A 19,934-nucleotide genomic window follows, 5' to 3' on the forward strand; every position below is an offset into this window, starting at 1 on the left:
AACCAGAACGCCGACGTTTATACATAAGTAGATTCTCAGGGAGAGATGCTTGAATCTCCAGATTTATAGGGAATTAGCTCTTTCAAGCATTCAAAGCGAGTGGATCGAAGGGTGTTGGGCGGATTGTGCGTAAAGAAGCACGAGATAGTTATAATCTCTTTACGCTACTGCTATTCTATTGCATGCATATATATTTTTTCCATCACATACACCGAAAGTACAAGTGCCATACTCGCGCGCGCGACAAATAGGAGATGCACGAAGCGCGGTGCTGAATATGTAGACGCGGGTAGAACCATTGGGAGATGTGACTGGAGGGTCGGCGAGGGGGAATCGTTTGTTCGATCTGATCTCGGGGGAGAGGTAGTTAGTAACATCTATCTTAGTCTTCCAATTCTTGAGGTAGGTGGGGAGGATCACGTCGAGGATCACGAGTCCGGCGCGACCGATCGCGCGATCGGTCCGGGATGGTCCTGATCCGATTTCCTCGGAGTCGAATTAATAGTAGCTGCTGGCCGGGCCGTCCCAAGCGGGATTGTAGACGCCATTGTTCCAGGATGGATCGTAGGCGCCAACGGCAACTGGATCGGCTGGACCGACCGGCACGCGCCGCGCTTCCGCATTGTAGAGAGAGAAATGTACGGCCTTGGCTTGCTGAACCTCGGGCGTGTCGACCACGCGGCCGTCCGGGCCCAGCGGGGCCGGTGGTCCGCTGTAATACGATGTATTCAGACGACTTTCGAGAGCTGAGCTTGGCCTCATCGGCGCTCATTAAATAAGACGAATACAAAATAGAATGAACAAAGTAGAAACTCGGAAAGTATAATATAATCCTTTCTAAATTGATTACCGTCTAGTTGCGCTTGGAATATCAATATAAGGAGCTTCGGAGAAGCCCGATTTGGATAGAAGTGCATTGCCGAGGGATGTTCGAGACAAACCTGTAATGCGCAATGTAGTTTCTGGCAGCGTATCCGCCGGGCCCGGCGTAAGCGCCGATCGACCCCGGTCCCTTCGGTGCGCGTGCGTTAGCTTCTGCCAGAGCGCTCAGATGAGCAGCCTTCAATTGCGCGACTTCCGGTGTGTCTACCACGCGACCGTCGGGGCCCAACGGTGCCGGGGAGCCATGGGGCCCGTACCACTGTGGAGCCGCCAGAATAGCGCTCGACATCGCGAAGAAGAGGATCTGCGATAACAATGAAATCATCCCATTGGCTTTGCGTTATTATTTCTTATTAATATCCGTTTCAGATAAGAAGCATAGCGAATTCGCGGTTGCCTGCACTAGTGCGCACTGAGTGCGCACTAAAGCTTGTTTACAGTCAATTCTTAGATTTAGAAATCGTCTTAAATATTTCTTGAAATATTTTGTAGCCAGTAAAATAATCTGTAAAGCATCCGTACGGATTACGTTTTGGCTAAATCCTCTTTGAACACATATTTAAGACAAAGTCAAATATAAAAATTGACTGTAAACTGGCCTTAGTGTGCACTCAGTGCGCACTACTGCAAGCAATCGAATTCGCTATTAGTAACGGCTTACGGGATCAACGACAAACGATTGGCCAATTTTTGCCACTAGTAAGGTTTAGAATAAGGTTTAGAAGGTCGAATACTATTAATTTTACAAAAACACGTGTAAAGCGAATAATATAATAATAATACTGCGAGAGTATATAAATTTTAATTAATATTAATTTTATTCGTCAAGATGACAGACGCGTGAGATTGGGGTCGGGAGACACGTTACTTCTCTCCGAGTTTGCGAGCGTACTCACGATGTATCCGATCATTGCGGCGATCACCCTGCGTGTCCCAAAGGTATCCCGTCGCCCTCAGATCTCGGCAAGACACTGGCGGCTGTCGGCACGTGCGTTTAGATCCGCATTACAGCTGCCATCAACGTGCGTGGTGCAATTTATAGGGGTACGAGCGTCGATCGGGCGCGCTGCTTGCCCGTGCCCCGCCTGGCCGGGCGCAACTCGCGCGCGGGGTGACAACCACACCCAGGAAAAGCGTTCTCCTTAACTGCACGCCGTGCCCTGTAACATTTCACCGCGCGTTAACAATGGCACTCGTATGCGCGTGTCCCCCCCGTGACCTCGTGTCGCGAGTAAAAATGCGCCTGGGTACTGTGCCCTGTGCAGCTATGCGCGTCATCCCGCAGATGCGGTCATTTAAGTCTCCGGCTTTCGCCAAAGTGACGCCGATGCCGCGCCAGGCTTGATCGCGCGTTGCTTCCTCGAACGCGGCGCCAGGAATTAAATCGGCAAGTTGCAAAATCACTTTGCCAACAACGCTCGAGAGACTCTCACGGCTCAATTGCCATTTCGTACATAGTTGGGTTGGTCTCGATTAAATATGTACACCATGCTACCTAAATTTGTCTAGAGGCAAATCAGCTTTCGTCTAAAAGTGTTTCCTTTGAGAATCAAAAGCGTGAGAAATGAATTCCATTTTACTTGTACAAATATATATCGATCGATGATATTATGGGGTGGGGGGGGGGAGGTTGTCAGTGAATTTTCATTAGCACTTTATCGGAAAGAAAAAAATGTAACTGTCCGCGCGGCCGATTTATGATTGTATCTCACGTGCTCTTATCTTTAGGCCACGATCGCGCAACGAGCTACACCCACTCTACCCCGCAGTTTATGGGATTATTTATCCACACGTGGCGTATCAATCACAATAGTATGTCACGGGATGGCGATAACAATAGTTGTTGAATTACTAAAACGGAGATAGTGGTGTCGCAACTGGCCGCTCGGCCAGTTCATCGATCGAGCCCTATTGCTACGTCTGGCCTGAAAGGAATTGCGCGTTTGTCACCAACGCAATACCGACGTGTTTAGGCGTTTAGTCGAGCTTGACGGAGTGGCAGTCGATCGTGAGTGATCGATTCGCACGATCGACATCCGAACTCGTGCTCCTGAGCCGTGATTGAGCTCGGCACGTCGCCAGTCTTTCACCGCAGAACCGCGACAATTCTTTGCACTACAGCCGCGTGAAATAAAACATTTGCACTCGCTGCATAAATTATTCAAAAGACAGAGACAAAGAGAGAGAGAGAGAGAGAGAGAGGGGGGGAGCATACTTAATTTCCGTAGTTTTCTAATTATCGTCGCGAAATTAATTATTTTGGAATAACAATAAATCTTGCGAGATACGCGAGAGGGAAATTTGCGACTATTTGTTCACACGTTAAACTTTATTTGTTATTTTCGTATCGTTACATCATACAGTGCGTATATAATATATTTATGTTTGTCGAGATGCACATCCGCCAACGCGAATGTAAGATGAGTTGGCATGATCCGTTGAAGACGCCGCTTATTTTACGCTGTTAACGCAGACAATGAGTTAATGGTCCTGCCGTGAAAGGCATACACCCAGCTCTCTTTTAACGCGGTTTCCTCCTGCGCGATTTTCCGAAAATTCTCTGTAACCTCTCGTGTACGCGTACAAGTCTTAGTTTTAATTCCTGGCGATGACTCGACGAAAACTTTTCAACCGCACGCACGTCCCCCTACATTATTACGTAAGTATCGTTAAAAAAAAAGTATCACAAAAGATGAGTAATACCCTAGACAGACTACATTTTTCAATAACCCTTATAGCTCAAGTGATATTTCGGCAGCTCGGTTGTCACTGTCAGTCATGATCCGACGATCATTCATACGTCGTTCGTTCACCCTTGTTCCCGTCAAACTCAGTCGTGTAAACAGCTTTCGGTAAAAAAAAAACAGCGCGCGCATGGTATTTTACACGTTAGAAAAACGCAATTTCTTACGCGGAACGTATCTACCGCGTAAAAGGAGAGTTGGATGTATTCCTCAACAAGCTTGTTCACCATGGGCCGTACGCGTAGGGTTTCGCGTACGACAGATGAGCGACTTTGGCCAACTCCGCGTGATGAGCGGCGAGATGCGCGGCCTTGGCATGTTTCACTTCCGGCGTGTCCACCACTTGTCCATCGTGACCGAGCGGTGCCGACGGGCCGTGGTACACGCCGTGGTATCCGGCGTAACCCTCGGCGTAGCCCCCGGCGTGGCCTTTGAAACCCCCGTCCGAGTATTCGCCGCCGTAACTTCCGTCCGCGGGAAATCCGCCGCCGTAGTGCGCCGTTTTGGCGGCCTCCTCGGCGTGCGCCGACAAATGCGCCTTCTTGGCGTGGGCCACTTCCGGCGTGTCGACCACTTGGCCGTCGTGGCCCAGCGGGGCTGGTGGCCCGTGATAATATCCGTGCGCCACCTGATACACCTGCTGATGGGGCCCGTACGCAGGCAGGGCCAGCGTCGACAGCGAGAGGCACGAGAGGACGACCTGAAAAGGCGAACAGACGAGAGATTTAGTCCTGGAAGGGTGAACGTGCGGAGATGAACGATGATTATAGCTATCGAAAATCTCTTTGTGCGCGCTGCAACAAGATTTACAAGAGTGATAGACGAAAATTATATATTCAGACGCGAAAGCGGTCCTTTCATTGTGTGTGAGAAAGTTCACTGTTCACCTTATAATACGTTTCCTCGATTTAAATTGTTGTTAAGTAATTTTTGGTCACTTTTTCGAACAATAATAGGTGTCATTATGGAAAAAGTGTTAATATTTTAAATATAACAATTAATGCAATGAAGCGTTTAATAATAATATATTTTTGTAAATAGAGAACGAATAAGGAATCGTGAAAGAATGAGAAAAATAAGGAGTATCCAGGTACTTACAAGGGACTTCATACTTGCGCGCGTCTATCCGAGATCAGGCGAATCTCTGTCCGTGCGATCAGCCCACGTAGACCTTATATAGCCGACGAACGATACGGGCGTCTAATACAGGCGTCCGTACTAAATAGCGTAAACGCGGAACGTTTTACAACATGGAATCGCCTTGATTTTTAGATAATAAAACGGCGAAATAGGCTCGGTTTTTCTGTCCAATTCATTTCGCCCGAGAGGCGAAATGGAGACACATCGGGGTGACACATTTGCGCGATTAAAAGATATTGAAAAATTCACGGTAGGAAGAGAAAGAATTGAGAAAGAGCTAGAAATAAAAAGAGAGATAATGGTAGGCTGGAGGGAGAGAGGCGAGGAGAAAGAGCGAGAAAAAGTGAAAAGGGGAGGGATAGAGGGAGGCTGGAATGCTAGCAAGAACGGAATTATGATTGCGCCAAAACGCGAACGTTCTAGAGGCGATGTTGTACAATTGGCTTGGAAAAAGTGTCAGCGGCGATGGGAACGTTCGATCGATCCTGCATCTCGTCGATCCCGATTGCCGAGCGAACGCTCCGAGGAAAGAGCTTGGGCGCTTCGACGTAAATAAAAAATTAAAACAAGCATTTAATCGCAGGCAGTTATTCAACGTCGTGTTTTATTGTCGAATTCGCCGTAAAGATTAAACGTGGTCGATCGCTTGAGGAAGAAACGATACCTGTAATAAGTTTAAAATTAATCCCGATACACACTGACGCCCTTTTGACGACCAGGATTAATGAATATCGTATGATAAAATGCAAATTCGCGCGCACTAATCACCGTAGCATGATTCGCAGTTTGTCATCTTGTTAAAGGCTGCTGGAAATTCCGCCACGTAAATGCACTGCGTCTAATTGCTTAATGAGCCGTCGCGACTTTGGGAACAATAAGAGAAAAGAGACCGATTGCAATTACGTCCAATATAATTGGACATATCTGATCCTTTGTTGCGAGGTCTAATGAACGATTAATGATTTAATCAACGCTTAAACGAATGGATGTTGATCGAGACAATCGTGATCAAATTAGTTGCGTCCCCGCACGCGAGAAAGACTAACGCTGTTAGCTGGCGACAGTCCAATTGAAACAAAAGTTTAGCATTAGTGCTGTTATCGAATAAAATTTATCTTCAATTAGACCGCTGACAACATCATTTGTTTTCGCGCGTAATATTGTCTCGCGTCGCTGATGCGAAAACAACGAGAAATATGCACCTGGACACTTTCATAAAAATCGAACGATCAGTTGTACGAATATTAGCCGAACCAGTGTTCACCACTGGTGGGGTGACGCTGTTAGGTAAGATTAAATCACCGATTGTATATAAACCGAGCATTTTGCTCCCGATGGTTATAAAACGGTGACACTTCAGAATTGAACGCAATAATGAGGTCCTTGGTAAGTAACTTTGTTAGATTATGATTATTTTTAACAAAGTTAACCGAGGGATTATTGAATAAGTATCCCATAAATTATCATCCGCCGCGAGACAGAACTGTCGGAATTGCGATGAAATCTGCAGTGAGAATCGCAAGACGACGGAGTTTCTCTCTTAATGCATGGACGTCAGCTTCGCCGGGATATTAATAATAGCTTTAAGAGCGGCTGCCGATCATTTTTACACTCGTAGGTCCTTTTAATCGCCACCGTTGCCACGACTCTGGCCACGCCGGCGTATTATCAAAAATACCACGGGTCACCGGCGCCCATAGGCCACGACGGGAGAGTCCTGGACACGCCGGAAGTGGCACACGCCAAAGCGGCGCATCTCGCCGCCGTGGCGGAAGCTGCCGCGAGGGTACCGCACGGCGCGGCTTCCTACGCGGAAAATGGGGACTATCACGGATATGCTAAGCCCGTATCGGTCGGCCATCAAATGTACCACAGCGGATACGGATATCACGGGCCGCCTGCCCCGTTAGATCATGACGTAAGACTTTTATCCCATTCGAATGAACAATTGAGGCGTGCGACGCGATAAGCGTTTTCAAACTTATAATTCGCGTTCAGTTCCTTCAAGCTCTTGAAGGTATGAACTGTAATAATAATGATTATTAGATCTAGAAATTTTACGCCATTTTCAAATAGTGGAAACTGCAGTAGCTAATCGCGCCTTCGTTTCTTGACTGTCCCCTTTGTTTTCAGGGTCGCGTGGTAGACACACCGGAAGTGGCCCGAGCGAAAGCCGCGCATCTGGCGGCGTACAATCACATAGCTTCCGCGACACCTGTCGCGTACGATCATTCGCAGATTTACAAGCCACCGGTTTACGGCCACGACGGCTATTACGGCGACTCGTCGGGCTCCCTGTCTCACGACGACGGCGCGAATGACGGTTACGACGGTTACGATTACTGATTCTGTCAATCAAAGGCAGGTTGACGTTGATAGAATTTAATACAATTATAAAACTGATGTTGCCACAATATTGCGCAGTTGGAAAACGCATTCCCTTAATTTTATGCGGGCAGTAATTTGTTATACAATGCATTCGAGTTTCGTGATACGTCGTGCAAATGACTTTGCACCTTGCACAATCGGCTTTCAGGCCGAACCGCAAGATTCACGTATCGACACATTATCTAAGACTTTAGCTTGTAAGAAATACAAGGCATTCCGCTGCTACCTGATTTCTTATTTTATTGCAACAGTATGCTCCCAATACTGCTATTCCAGCCGTGTTTAAATACCTTTTCCGCCGATGATAGACCTTTGCAAAATGGGAAAAACTGATTTGCGGAATATACCTTGTCTTTAAGAAAATTCCACGTTCGTACTTGAAACGTATTTGCTGAATACGCGGTTGTATCGCACGTGACAACCGAATTTTTATATGGTAACATTATCGCGTGTAATCGTGGAAGATCACGTTTAATTGTAATATTACGTAAGAGCCCGATTGTTGACTTGGATAAAGTATTGCGGAGGATGTAACCTGTTAAACGCTGGAACATCGACCGGGCGTTATAATTTATGAACGCTAGAAGAAAGGGCGTGATTTGAAGAGATATATCTTGGTGCAGCCATAAATAATCGTATCGCTTGTTGAGAATCGATGTATGCAACAGGCATACCTGTCAACATCCGCCTGCGGCCTCGCAGGCTGGCCGGCGGCGTACCTCGTCGTCGTTTTGCGCTCGCAAACAAATCCGAGGAGTGATTGATCCGATCGTTTAACTCCCGAGCGCCTATTCCGAATACGTCGATTTCGATTCAAGGCTTGCGACATTTCACACGACATCCGTACCGACACGTCCCTTGGGCTATCAATTTCATTTTTACAACGTCGACGGTCTCTTACTCGCTATATCGTTTATAATTCGCGATCCGTTAAAAAGACATTAATAACCAGCACTCAATTATTACAATGCTATATCCCGATGCAATATTCTTTAAAATAATATTGCATCGAGATATAGCATTGTAATAATTGAGTGCTGGCTCCTGTCTGGAAGAAACTTTTGTGCGTTACTGTCGCGAAACAACTACCTTAATTAGGACCATAATTAATGTTTTGGCATTAATGAAAACTGTTGATTTATTTTATTAAACTCTTGACACTCATCCACCTGTACGCTGCTATTCTCTCGTCTACTGTTTCAATATGTATTTCTTTAATTTGACGAGATGTAACAGGCTTTCTCTTTCTTTTCACTCTTTCGTCAATTTGAAGGTAAATTTCCTCACGATGAAGCAATTTTCCATACACGCAAATCTTAAAGCACCTTATATAATTACACGCGTAATTATCTCAGTCCGAGGAATCGTGGCTCGCCATAATAACAACTGTTCGATCCTAATCAGTATTTAGGAATCGCTGCGAAATCGATGCCCCGGCCCACACACGCGTCTGCTTGGAAGGAGAGCGATAAGTTTAGCCGGCTAATTGCCGACGTCGTTTAATGGGCATTCCAGGCCATACCCGGCACGATTACCGCCGTACACTCGTATGTTCGCTTATGCTAATAGACAATAGGGTCGCCGGGCGTGTCGAGATTATCTGGAATTCCAAGGAAAGGGCCTTTGTTCCCCCCCGGCCGTCGCGTATCCGTGCGCCCACACGGATACGGGAAACATTTCTCGCTCAATTTTGAAACGATGGAAACGAGCGAAAATTATTCTTCGCGTTTATATAATGGGAAATCGAAATTAACGCAACGTTCCGAATAGCGGTCATGCGTTACTGGTTGCGTGCCGAGGTTGCTTTGAATTCCAAGGAAAGGGCTCTGGCTGCCCCGGCCGTTGCATATCTACGCATTAATAAAGCGCCACGCGGATATGGGAAAAACTTCTAGTTCAATTTGGAAATGGTGAAAACGAGTGAAAATTGCTCTCCGCATTTATATAAAGGGAAATCGAAATTATCGCAATGTTCCGAATAGCGGTCATGCGTTACTCACGTTGTGAAATCATACTATAGATACTACGTATTGTAATTTTCCTCTCGCGCGCAGAGTATTGCTGCTAATATGAAATTTCTGATATTTATTGTATCAGGCTGACCCGACAAGACAATCGCTGCATCTTCTTTGGAAAGGGTGCCATGACGTGGCATCATCTTTCATTGAACGTCTTTTTAGAAATATTACCTCGTTCGAATGTGCTCCGTCTTCTAAGGCTCTCTTGACGGTTTACCTTTCCAAGTGAGCAGCCTTTAATCGCTCTAATCTGTTCCCTTACTAGAGATAAAAGCGATGACTCATCCGCATGTCTCTTGCTGGGATAACGTACATAATATCCGTACCGCGTGAATAACTACGTCACTTTCCGTAAGTGGCCTACTTACGGACCTCTCATTAATTATTTATTAAATTATTTAAAGTAATTTTAGTAATTAACTCACCGCGTTTATGTACGTGCAAATCATAAGGTTAACAATTCGCCATTGTGTGCAAATGTATCTTACGGTCGTTGCTCAATGGTATTACGTTGGCGCAGCGCGTATAATGAATTAACGTAATGCTCATAAAGGCGTTACGATTTACTACACTCTTCATTTTCATAAACGCAACTGATACAAATCTCTCAAATAAATATTACGAAGCAGTTCTGCAAGTTTCAAGCCACCCCCCTCTCCTGCACCCGAAGCAACCCCGTGAATAAAATTTTGAAAAGTTTTCGCGAGTTAAATTTGCGCCACGTTCATAATTTTTTCCGAAATATCTCAGAAATCGGTTGCGCTTTAATTTTTTTGCGGAAGAAACTTTCATGTCTCGAGAAAGGTGGTCGAATCTCTCTGGCTCCTCGAGACTTTTCTCCCGCGAGATATCGCGAGCTGTTCAAACGTCGGGCGGTCAGAGCGACCTGCGCGAGTCCCCGGCACAAAGAGAGTTTCGTCAGGAAGTGAGACCTTGAGGAAGTGGAATTCTCGACGGCGAGCAAAAAGACGCGCCCCGCACCTGCCGGTATCGGACGCACGTCAGAGAGCGATCCCGATCTCATCCAGGAAAAGTCTCTCGAGGACGCGCGGCCGACCTTCATTTCGGCACGCTCTCTTTTTCTACGTCGCACCTCATACATTTTAATTGCGCCTTGTCCCTCCCTTTCCCTTCCACCTTTCGGCAGCTTCGCTTTGATATCGGCAAGGACGGCTGTTGATCGGTCGCGCTTGAAAGAATCGAGGAGTTATGGTAACGCGATGAACGGGGGATCCTCCGTCGAACATGGCGATTTCATTTATTTTTCTTAGAAACAATTTTTCCCGCGGATAAACATAGGGATCTGCCAATAAGAAGACAAATGCGATTATAACTGTTCGACATCACGTCTTTACGCCATTTACATTTTTTTAATATGTAAACGCGATGACGCGATCGCGAGTGCACCAAGTTTGGTAGCAGAATTTAGCGAGTCGATTAAAATAATACTATCAAATTACATGCAAAATTCAGGAAAAGCGTACGGGTCTTTATATTAATCACTATCGCCCATCGGTCAAGCCTCATTTGGCACGTTACACATATATAAATTCATGTACGCCTGCCAAGAAGATGATAGTCTCGCGCAGTGCGGTTATACGTCCGTGAGTCGAACGCGTATTATCCATCAATTTCGCGGTAATAAACAAGGTTTTACGGCCGGAGTCGCTTTCCGCGCATCCATCCAGGAAAAAGTGATCGACCCTTCGTGCGGCGAACCGCTTCCTGTTAAGTCCGCCGAGCCCTTGGCGGCGACGAGCGTGAAAAAGTGCCGGGCAACGAAGCCGGTAGACGGTGCGAGACTGACCTCGACGATGCGCCCGTGTCTGAGGAGAGCCGGAGATAATATCCCTCCCCGGGCAGATTCAGACAGTGGCAGGGCCTCATTAACGTAATGTCAATGTCAGCACTTTGAGGCATAATACTTGCCGTAGGGTGCGGTCCCCTCCTACGGGTCGACGACTCCCTACCTGGATTCACATGTATAAAAGGAGATCCTCGCGTCGACGCGGCACGACATAGCAGTCCGTACTTTAGGGCGAGTACTGGTAATCACCCAGCAGCGCTTGATCGCACTGATAAGACATGAGGGCTCTCGTGAGTACCATCGATCGGCCGGGGACCCTCGAAAAATTAGTCCTAAACGGACGAAAATTTAACTGCATTCGGTCTATTCTACGATCGACTCGACCGTCGTCGAACTGACTCCATTAGTTGAATTGATACTGAGATTAATAAATCTTTTCCATAGTCAGGCTTGTTCGATTTCGAGGTCGTTTTATCTACGCACAGGATTTACGCGAGCATTTCTTTTGCAGATCGTTCTATTCGCATTCTGCGCCATCGCGGCCGCAACACCGGCCTATTCGACATATCACGTCGGCGTACCGTTCGGACCAGACGGAAAACTCCTGGACACGCCGGAGGTAGCGCGAGCGAAAGCGGCCCATCTCGCCACCCAGGCCTACGAGGCCATCAGGAACACGCTCGGCTACGGATTCGTGCCCGCCGTTTATGCACCTGCGGTTTATGCACCTGCGATTACGTACGGCGCGCCCATCGGCGCGGACGGTCGGGTGGTAGACACACCTGAGGTCGCCCAGGCCAAGGCTGCCCATCTCGCCGCTCACGCCCAAGTACGACACTCTCGGTTTAGAGATGGTTGCGCAAACGGCAACAGCTATTCGTGACCGATATATATTCAGCGTAGCGCCGCTCTTTGTTATTAAAAGTCGAGAACCGCCGATGCAACGCTGATCTGTAGAGATATTAGATGTATTCAGGTGTAAGTCGTGATGCTCCGTTTATCTCGTTTCGTATCGTTTTATCTTCGAGGCGCGTTGGCAACATTGATCCCTTTGTGATTCTCCACGTCGCAACGACATACCGATGAGTGATTTAATTAAATATTCCTTCACGCAGGAGGCTGCCAAGACAGGTGGGTTGGTCCCGTACGGTGCTCTGGCGTATGCCACTTCGCCTGCGTTCTACGCTTACAGCTACGCACCGCTTGGGCCTGACGGCCGGGTAATCGACACTCCCGAAGTGGCCCAGGCTAAGGCCGCGCATTTGGCCGCACACGCTCAAGCAGCCGCCCGAAACGCCGATTGACGAGCATCGATCAAATCGTCTCTTTTCGATCGCGGAAGAGCATACGGAGAAACCCGTGCCATGTTTTATTATGGATCTGATGTGAGGAAACTTTGACAATAAACGAGCCATTCTTTTCGAGCTTCTGGAATAAACGTTTATGGCAGTTTAGTTCGAACTTATTGAATACATTCGAAAGTACTTGGACGATTGAAAAGATGACACGGCTTTTTCTTACATCGGGATTTAACGAGCGTTACGCAATACGTGTAACGTCTTAAATAGGGCGAAATGTATATTAAATATTAAATAGGTCGCGATGCGAACGAGTTGCGTGTTCAATTCTCGAAAAAATGTTTCTAAAAATGTTCAGTAGTCGGTAGAAAATTGTAAGAAAAAGCTCAGCGGTCTAGACACCGTCATTCCGCGCGTTGCACGGCCTTCCCGATCTCGAGCGCCTTCCGCGCCATGGCCACCGCGCCGTCCTTGGTTTTGTGACCGCCGATGAACCGGACGGAATGCACGAACGTGGCGCCTTCGAGTCCACAGGCTTCCACAAGGGCGTCGGTGCGCAAGCCGGCCCACGCTTCGGGCAGGAACATCCTGCACACGAAGCTGCCCAATGCCACCGGCATGCACTGAACTCGATGAGCGTTGTCGGCCTCAAAAATGGCGTATTTTATCGACGGCGACACATTCATCTCCTTTTCCAGTTGAAACAAATGCTCCTTCCACGGCACCGCTTGCGACAACGCTATTATCTCACCGCTCGGATCGACCTTGCGTGGGAAACTTTGCGTTAAACGACAGTCGGAGATATACGTCGAGAGCGAAAAGACAAATGGAGGAAGGGCTCGCCTTACCTCGAGACGATCCTCCACGGCGCGCCGCACGACGTCCCTCGCCGGTAGCCAAACGTTTTTCGTGTATTGTACGAACTCTAAAAATTCCTCCAGAACCAGAGCCATGGCTTTCTCAAATTGTTTCTCGATATTTACATCCCGGCTGTTCCACTGGGGATTCAGTCTGCCTACGCGCGCGCTTAAATCGGTGACTATTCGATACCTGAAACAACCGCACGTGCAATAATCCTGGGGAAGCGTACCGCGCGGCGCGTGTTAACCCATTAACGTCGGACCGTCCTGGATTTTGCAGTTCTCTTCGAACCGTCGCGACACAATGAATTTGAAAAGGGGGGAAATTCTAAACCAAACTGTCCTGACGTTTTCGCGGGTGCTCTTTCCAATGGTGCCAACAGAAAATCAAAAAGGAGAAGCCTAATATGAGAAAACTCGATTTTCATTCGAAAAATCGTCAATTTTTGATCGACGTCGCTCAAGAACTGGGTTAATGCCACAGGCAACCACTCACAATGGCTCCGCATCGTACATCGGCACGCCGTTGTCTATACCATCGATTTCCTTGATCAGCGTGTCATAAATCTTCTTAAAGATCTCATCGATGACTCTGTCCTCCGTCACGTCCGCGAGCACGCACCTCAATATCTCGTGGCCAAAGTGGCAGTAGATCAGTCCCGCGCTGCTTAATTTTATCGTCCAATCGTAGCCTGGTCCCTTCAAAACGGTACTCACCGACTCCTGGAATTCTCTGAAAGGGAAAATGGATTGGTACTGACACAACGGCGTAAAGCGAAGAGATTTCTTGGTGTCCCAGTGAGAAACGATTCGTCGAATCGACCTCGACTCTGTCGAATTGACTCGACACACGTTCCGACATCGATCAACGAGCCATTTCTCGCTGGGGTACAGTTAAAAAATTCATCACCCTACCTCATGTGATGGTCGTAGCGACGTCTGGAAGGATCGTACTCTCCGCCAACGTCCACCACGATATCACAGGTATCCAAGACGCTTTGATTCCGAGATCTAAAAATGTAATGGGACACCCATGGATTCTGCAACCCAACATTTTCTATTCATTTCGTTTCGATGTTACAAGTTCACGCCGGTCCCTTGTCTCGACTTTGCCGTCCAACGCGTTAAAACTCTCGGCTTTCACACGCGGGGACAATTACCTCACTATAGACGCATCCTTGTACTGCGGTAGCAGTTTTAAGAGCGCGCAGGCGAGGACCTCGTCGCAATGAAAGGTTCCGTCGTGCGTGCCGATCTTCACAGTCGATTTCCCCGACATCGTTCTGACAGCGGCGTCGCGGGGGCAGGTTTCCCGCCACGTAAAAAGATTGGAGAAGCCGCCGGATAGCGCGTTCCTCGGTAATCGGCTGAAAAGTCGGATCATCGTACTGGATTACGCGACCACGTGGTATGAAAATTTGCAGTGTTATTAAAATCCTCACCAGTTCGTGGGAAAAACGGGAGTTCCGAGAATTTCTCCGATTTCACCAGAAGCTCCTGTGCACGCAGACGTCCCTTTTAAATTGTTGTTAAGTCTCCACGTTGCACATTCCGTTTAGAAATTCGTACTCTTTAAACTGACCGTGCTCCGATCTCCAGCAGAGAGAAACCTGAGAGCGGTCCACCGGGTCCACGCCGGGCATTTTACTTGTTACCGTTTTCTTCGACCGATTCCAGCGCTTTACGCCCATTTTCATTTTTGGAACTATTCCGCTACACCCATTTTCAAGCACTGCCGATAAAGTCTCCACTTATATTGGTGCGTATCCGTGCTACGCCCATTTTTTAAGAAGGTAATGCAGTGCCTAATTTTGGTTGTGTTCCGTGCTGCATGCACACGAAATGTCGGTAACACGAGAGTGTTAGAAAAGAAAAGACAGGACAAGACAAGACAAGAATCAAATTTTAATGTTAACGAATCAAATTTCGATGTTGATGGACCAAATTTTGATGTTGAAGAATCAAATTTTGATATTGAAGAACGAAAAAATGGTGTTGAGGAATGTAGAATTTGGAATGATGTAGAATTTGGAACTTAGAATGTTATAGTTCCAGTGTCGATTGCATTTGAATTAAATTCGAAATGGAAAGCAGTCTACGTACAAAAATGTAATAACATATTTAATTGATAAATCTAACTATTGTCATTAAACTGATTGTTTCGTGTATCAGGCAGGCACGCAATCGGATACAAAACGTTTTGCCATTTCTTTAAGTTGCATCCTCGCAATCTTGCCAGTTTCCGTGTAAGGAAATTTGTCCAGAAATTGTACTCCACGAAGGTGCTTGTAACTCTCCAAATTATCCGCTACTAATTTCATCAGTTCCTCTGCTGTCACCTGTGATACAATTTCAAATGAAGAAAAATTCCAGATCTTTTTGATAATTTTGTTTAAGGGCGTGAAGCAAAGCTGACGATTATAATGCCGTACTTTCTGTCGGATTTATATACCGATTTACAAACCTCTGCGCCAGAAGCCTTCGACACGAAAGCGAACGGATATTCTTCCACGATGTCATCAGGTATGCCCACAACGACAACTTCGCGGAGAGCCGGGTGTTTGTGGAGCACGTTTTCAATCTCAGCGGGATACACCATGAGTCCGTTGATCCTGATAGTATCCATGATTCTGTCACGTATAAAAATTTCCCCGTCCTCGTCGTAATAACCGAAATCTCCGCTGTGCAGCCAACCTGAGGGAAGATATTTCAACGTGCCACTCCGATAAGAAAATATTTAGCAAATGTGACGAAATCTGGATGAAACTTGAAATGCTGGATGCAATGATTACACACTGGCTACGTTCGGCAGAAAAAGCTGCTTTACAACTGTTGTAAAATTCATGAATCTGATTGGCGTATGCTCTTAAATTCACACAAGATTGAGAGAACACACCAATCAGATTCACGAATTTTACAACAGTTGCAAAGCAGCTTTTCCTGCCGAACGCAGCCATTGATTTGAGACATTTTCCTATCGGGGTAATTACGCCCGTACGATTTACTGATTAAAAATTTAAGAAAACCCACCATCCTTTACAGCTTTCTTGGTGGCTTCAGGATTGTTATAATATCCTGTCATGATATACGGTGATTTCCAGAGAAGCTCGCCGATTTTATTCGGACCTAATTTCTCTCCCGTATCGACATCGATTACTTTTAGCTGTGTGTTTTTAACCACATAACCCACGGAGCCCATTTTGTCGCCTCGTCTCTGCCCAGCACTAATGCCGCAAAGCTCGCTCATGCCTGTGATAAATCTTACTATTATTCTCGAACGATTATACGAAGATACTTGAAAGATCGCGTATGGTCCGAACACCTTTTTGTATTTCTCATGCGGGATTTTTACTTTTCACTCTTTAAGTAATCGTGTTTCCTTCAGTTTTCTTTCTTACCATAAAGGAATAAAATTTCCGTATGCGGCAAGGCCTCCTTCAAGGTCTCTAGCAGGTGTAGTTTCATAGGTGCTCCACCCAAGGCCAGCCTCTTCAAGGATGGCAAACGATACTTTTCAAGAAGACCGTTCTTCAAGATGTTCGCCATCAGTCTGGGTTGAAACCAAACAAATTCCACCTGCGAAAACGATTTTTCTTCAGCTGTGCTCGAAACGAATTTTCAGTCTAGCACTCGTGGGACTATTACGTTATACTTCTCGATCAGTTTGCACGCCAGCTCGTTGTCGTATCTGTCGCAGATAATTCGCGTCTTGCAGAAGTAGACCGCTCGAAGGATCAACAGGGTGCCAGTGATCCATCGTAATGTGCTGAACCACAGTAATATCTTTTGATCCTCCGTGGCGTACGTGACGTCGTAAAACATGTTGTTAATCAGGGCCCGATGCGACATCAGCGTTGCTTTGGACGGCCCGGTACTACCGGATGACAAGGAGAACAGAGCAGTCTCCTCCAAACTGGAAATACGCGTGCAACGAAACTCGTCGACCGCCGCGGGATTCTGCTCCCGAATAATTTCCTCGAAACTCTGAAATCCCTTCACGTGGCCAAAAGTCACGAAATCAATGGTCAAATTTTCTTCCTCCGCGGCCCTCGCCATGGTTTCAACCATGTCGATGTTCACGAAGACAACTTTGGGTTTTCCCAGAGAAAGGAAATATCGGCTGTCATCTGTAACAATCCCGAGAAGTAGCGATTACAACGGCGAATAGAAAAAAAATTTAATGCTGTTAACTGAATAGTCGAAGCTTAATTAAATCAGTGTGCAGAGGTAACTTTCCATTTCGCCAGTAGGAAGAAATATCGGTTGTCGCCTGATGAGACCAATAGCGTCGAATATAAAGATGTTCAATGCTATTTAATAGTCGAAAGTAAGTTATCGATCAGATTTCAACAAATTTATAAAATTCATAAGGCTCTCGTGTGACAAACACAAAAATTCAAAGGATTTTTATTCGTTCGAATTTAAACTCATTTTAGTGAAATTTCTGAGTAAGAAATAAGTTAAGGATTGCGAGAACCATTCGTGACAAGGAACGTACGTATATTAAGTTCGTGATGCATGGGATAGAAATGCGCGCAGACGAAGAGACATCCGAGCAAGGGTATCGCGCAGTCTGGATGATTATTGGTGGAAATCCCGACGACATCACCGTGTTCAACTCCTCGACTCTTCAACCACAACGCACACCTGACACTGCGTTCCCTCATCTCGGCGAAGGTCGTTCGTTTCTCCGTAACCGGGTCTATCTGCGTTTAACAAGACGATTGGGTCACTACATCGAACAGTGTGTCCGAACAAGTATAATTCACGATATATTAACATACCTGTCCTACGAGGTCCGGATTGCCGTTCAGTTTCGCAAAGAGCAGCTCGCCATAGCCCAAGCATTCCTTAAACAGCGGCCCCTCATCGCCGATTATCACGTTGTCCACGATTTTACACGGCGGTGGATACTGCGATCCATAAGGCTCCTAGTAGCAATTTCTTACTTAGCCCTATATATCTATTTAGCAATATTGGTCTAAGATATTACATCAATATTAGACCAATATTGTTATTACATTGTTATATGTCGTTTAATATTTATTTGCATTTTGTTTCACGGCCAACCCTGGTGGAAAAACTTTCTATAAGTAACCGCAAAAAATTGACTTGACATATAAATTTGTACACATTTTTATATCTTCGTTGAAGCATTTATCTTTTAGTAAAAATATCTACGAAATAGTACCAAAAATTACAATGTTCTCAAATCAAGAAATTATTGAAAGTACTATTTCGTGAAAATGTACAATTTTGTAAAAATTAGTACAAGACTTTACTAACTTCAAAAATTTGAGAAACAACAAAATCTTGAAGAATTAACACATCTGCTTACTTGTAAAATATTACAGAAATTAACAAAGGTGTTCCAATTCAAGCTGCATTTTCATGTTGATTTTTACAACACTTTTTAAATTTACGTAGAATATCTTAGATTCTGGCAGTTATATTTAACTTTTTGTAGAATTTTGTAGAATTATTTCCGGCAGGGAGTATTGGCTTCACGTTGGAACAATATCGGCCAATGCACTGTGCTACTGAGGACACGTGTCAGTCCGTTCATTCTTTCGCGAACATTTTTGTAGAGGAAAATCAACATTGCGTCACTTACTTTCGTTCTACTTTCAGACGGGACGATTCTGCTCTGCATATTTAATTGGACTTTCTCCATTTTGATCTCCAGTTCTTTTATACCCCTTATCTTAATTACGTTTGTAATGAGGACGTGACGAGAGGCACTATTTATAACGCGGTGATTGTAATATCTATATGCTGCTCACTATCTTCCTCTATCGATATAGCTTCACTATCACTGCCCAGACAGCACACATGTCTAAAAGGGGCCATAAAGATATCTTTAAGACACCTTTTAGGCCCGGTTTCACCAACGTTGTTTAACTTTAAGCTTAGCTTAATTCGTTCTTTGTCTCTTCCTAAAGTAACAGTTGAAAAGAGACAAGGAACGAATTGAACTAAGCTTAAAGTTAAGCGACGTTGGTGAAACCGGGCCTTAGACGTACATGTCTAAAAGATAACTTAATGACGTCTTAAAGATGTCTTTTACGCCCGGTCTACAACGAGTTGTTAGTCGTTAGTCAGAAGTCGGAACTATATGTCGGTCCTTTTTCTTCTACCCAGAAAGGAAAAGGATCAACATATAGTTGCGACTTCTGACTAACGACTAACGACTCATTGTAGACCGGGCCTTAGACATGTGTGCTGCCTGGGTATCTTTTACGAGTTCTTCAACGAGTATTTTTATCACGGCTCAGTAAACAATAACAGTTTCTTAACGTTAATATTCTAATTTTCCAATAATATAATATTTGTTATACACACATCAGAACAATTGCATTGTTAACTAGTTGATGTTTTGACGTCAAAGTGATAATAATGTCGGCTTGCTACGCGGATTCGGATGCGTGGAACGAAAGCGGCGTCTTACACCGATTTACTTTTGCAACTGAGAGAGCGGAGAGTTGGAACCGAATTTAAGGTCCGGCATTCGACACAACCGTTCGCCTTTCTCCTTGACCTTATTTACGCTATAACATAAGCTGTCCACAACGTTCCCGTTGGGGGAAAACAATGGCGTAATATTGTAAGTTTTCGAAAAGAATTTTATTGTTTCTATTGACTTGCGTTGATTTCGTTTTGCGGACAGCGTACTTTTGGGTTGCAATGCCCTGTAATTAAACAATTGCAGATCGTTCAATTCCTTGAAAAGAACCACAACCCATTTACCCGCTTGAAAATGGATGTAGCACGGACACGCACCAAGTGGTGACTCTGAC

General features: G+C 45.7%; 5 protein-coding genes across 6 annotated transcripts; 2 read left to right on the plus strand and 3 right to left on the minus strand.

The window, feature by feature from the left end:
* Nucleotides 1–191: 191 nt before the first annotated feature.
* On the minus strand, nt 192–6,090 carry LOC105567416. Its single transcript, XM_012022280.1, has 5 exons — nt 5,969–6,090; nt 3,854–4,420; nt 2,844–2,997; nt 942–1,222; nt 192–712 (listed from the first exon to the last, which is right to left on the minus strand). The coding sequence occupies exons 1-5, from the start codon at nt 6,088–6,090 to the stop codon at nt 499–501; spliced, it is 1,338 nt and encodes a 445-aa protein (XP_011877670.1). The 3' UTR covers nt 192–498.
* A 50-nt stretch (nt 6,091–6,140) lies between these two features.
* Nucleotides 6,141–7,112, plus strand: LOC105567417 (cuticle protein 5-like). The gene is made up of 3 exons (XM_012022281.1): nt 6,141–6,152; nt 6,385–6,684; nt 6,900–7,112. Exons 1-3 carry the CDS (start codon nt 6,141–6,143, stop codon nt 7,110–7,112), a joined length of 525 nt encoding a protein of 174 aa, XP_011877671.1.
* A 3,613-nt stretch (nt 7,113–10,725) lies between these two features.
* LOC105567418 lies at nt 10,726–12,316 on the plus strand. Its single transcript, XM_012022282.1, has 4 exons — nt 10,726–10,966; nt 11,107–11,220; nt 11,330–11,808; nt 12,095–12,316. Exons 1-4 carry the CDS (start codon nt 10,726–10,728, stop codon nt 12,281–12,283), a joined length of 1,023 nt encoding a protein of 340 aa, XP_011877672.1. The 3' UTR covers nt 12,284–12,316.
* Nucleotides 12,317–12,396: 80 nt separating this feature from the next.
* LOC105567355 (UPF0160 protein MYG1, mitochondrial) lies at nt 12,397–14,678 on the minus strand. 2 transcript variants are annotated; one of them, XM_012022173.1, is made up of 6 exons: nt 14,580–14,678; nt 14,298–14,504; nt 14,053–14,148; nt 13,634–13,870; nt 13,126–13,327; nt 12,397–13,041 (listed from the first exon to the last, which is right to left on the minus strand). In XM_012022173.1, exons 2-6 carry the CDS (start codon nt 14,414–14,416, stop codon nt 12,682–12,684), a joined length of 1,014 nt encoding a protein of 337 aa, XP_011877563.1. In that variant the 5' UTR covers nt 14,417–14,504; nt 14,580–14,678; the 3' UTR covers nt 12,397–12,681. The 2 variants fall into 2 exon arrangements, with proteins under 2 accessions (XP_011877563.1, XP_011877562.1); XM_012022172.1 differs by having other exon boundaries at nt 14,298–14,525; nt 14,580–14,674.
* A 348-nt stretch (nt 14,679–15,026) lies between these two features.
* On the minus strand, nt 15,027–18,854 carry LOC105567356 (probable 4-coumarate--CoA ligase 3). Its single transcript, XM_012022174.1, has 8 exons — nt 18,752–18,854; nt 17,922–18,068; nt 17,636–17,843; nt 16,783–17,264; nt 16,536–16,713; nt 16,168–16,386; nt 15,602–15,831; nt 15,027–15,476 (listed from the first exon to the last, which is right to left on the minus strand). The coding sequence occupies exons 1-8, from the start codon at nt 18,809–18,811 to the stop codon at nt 15,306–15,308; spliced, it is 1,695 nt and encodes a 564-aa protein (XP_011877564.1). The 5' UTR covers nt 18,812–18,854; the 3' UTR covers nt 15,027–15,305.
* Nucleotides 18,855–19,934: the final 1,080 nt, after the last annotated feature.

Source organism: Vollenhovia emeryi, unplaced genomic scaffold (genome assembly GCF_000949405.1).
Source record: "Vollenhovia emeryi isolate VEMERY1.0 unplaced genomic scaffold, V.emery_V1.0 DF939138.1, whole genome shotgun sequence".
In the NCBI taxonomy this organism is placed as follows: domain Eukaryota; kingdom Metazoa; phylum Arthropoda; class Insecta; order Hymenoptera; family Formicidae; genus Vollenhovia; species Vollenhovia emeryi.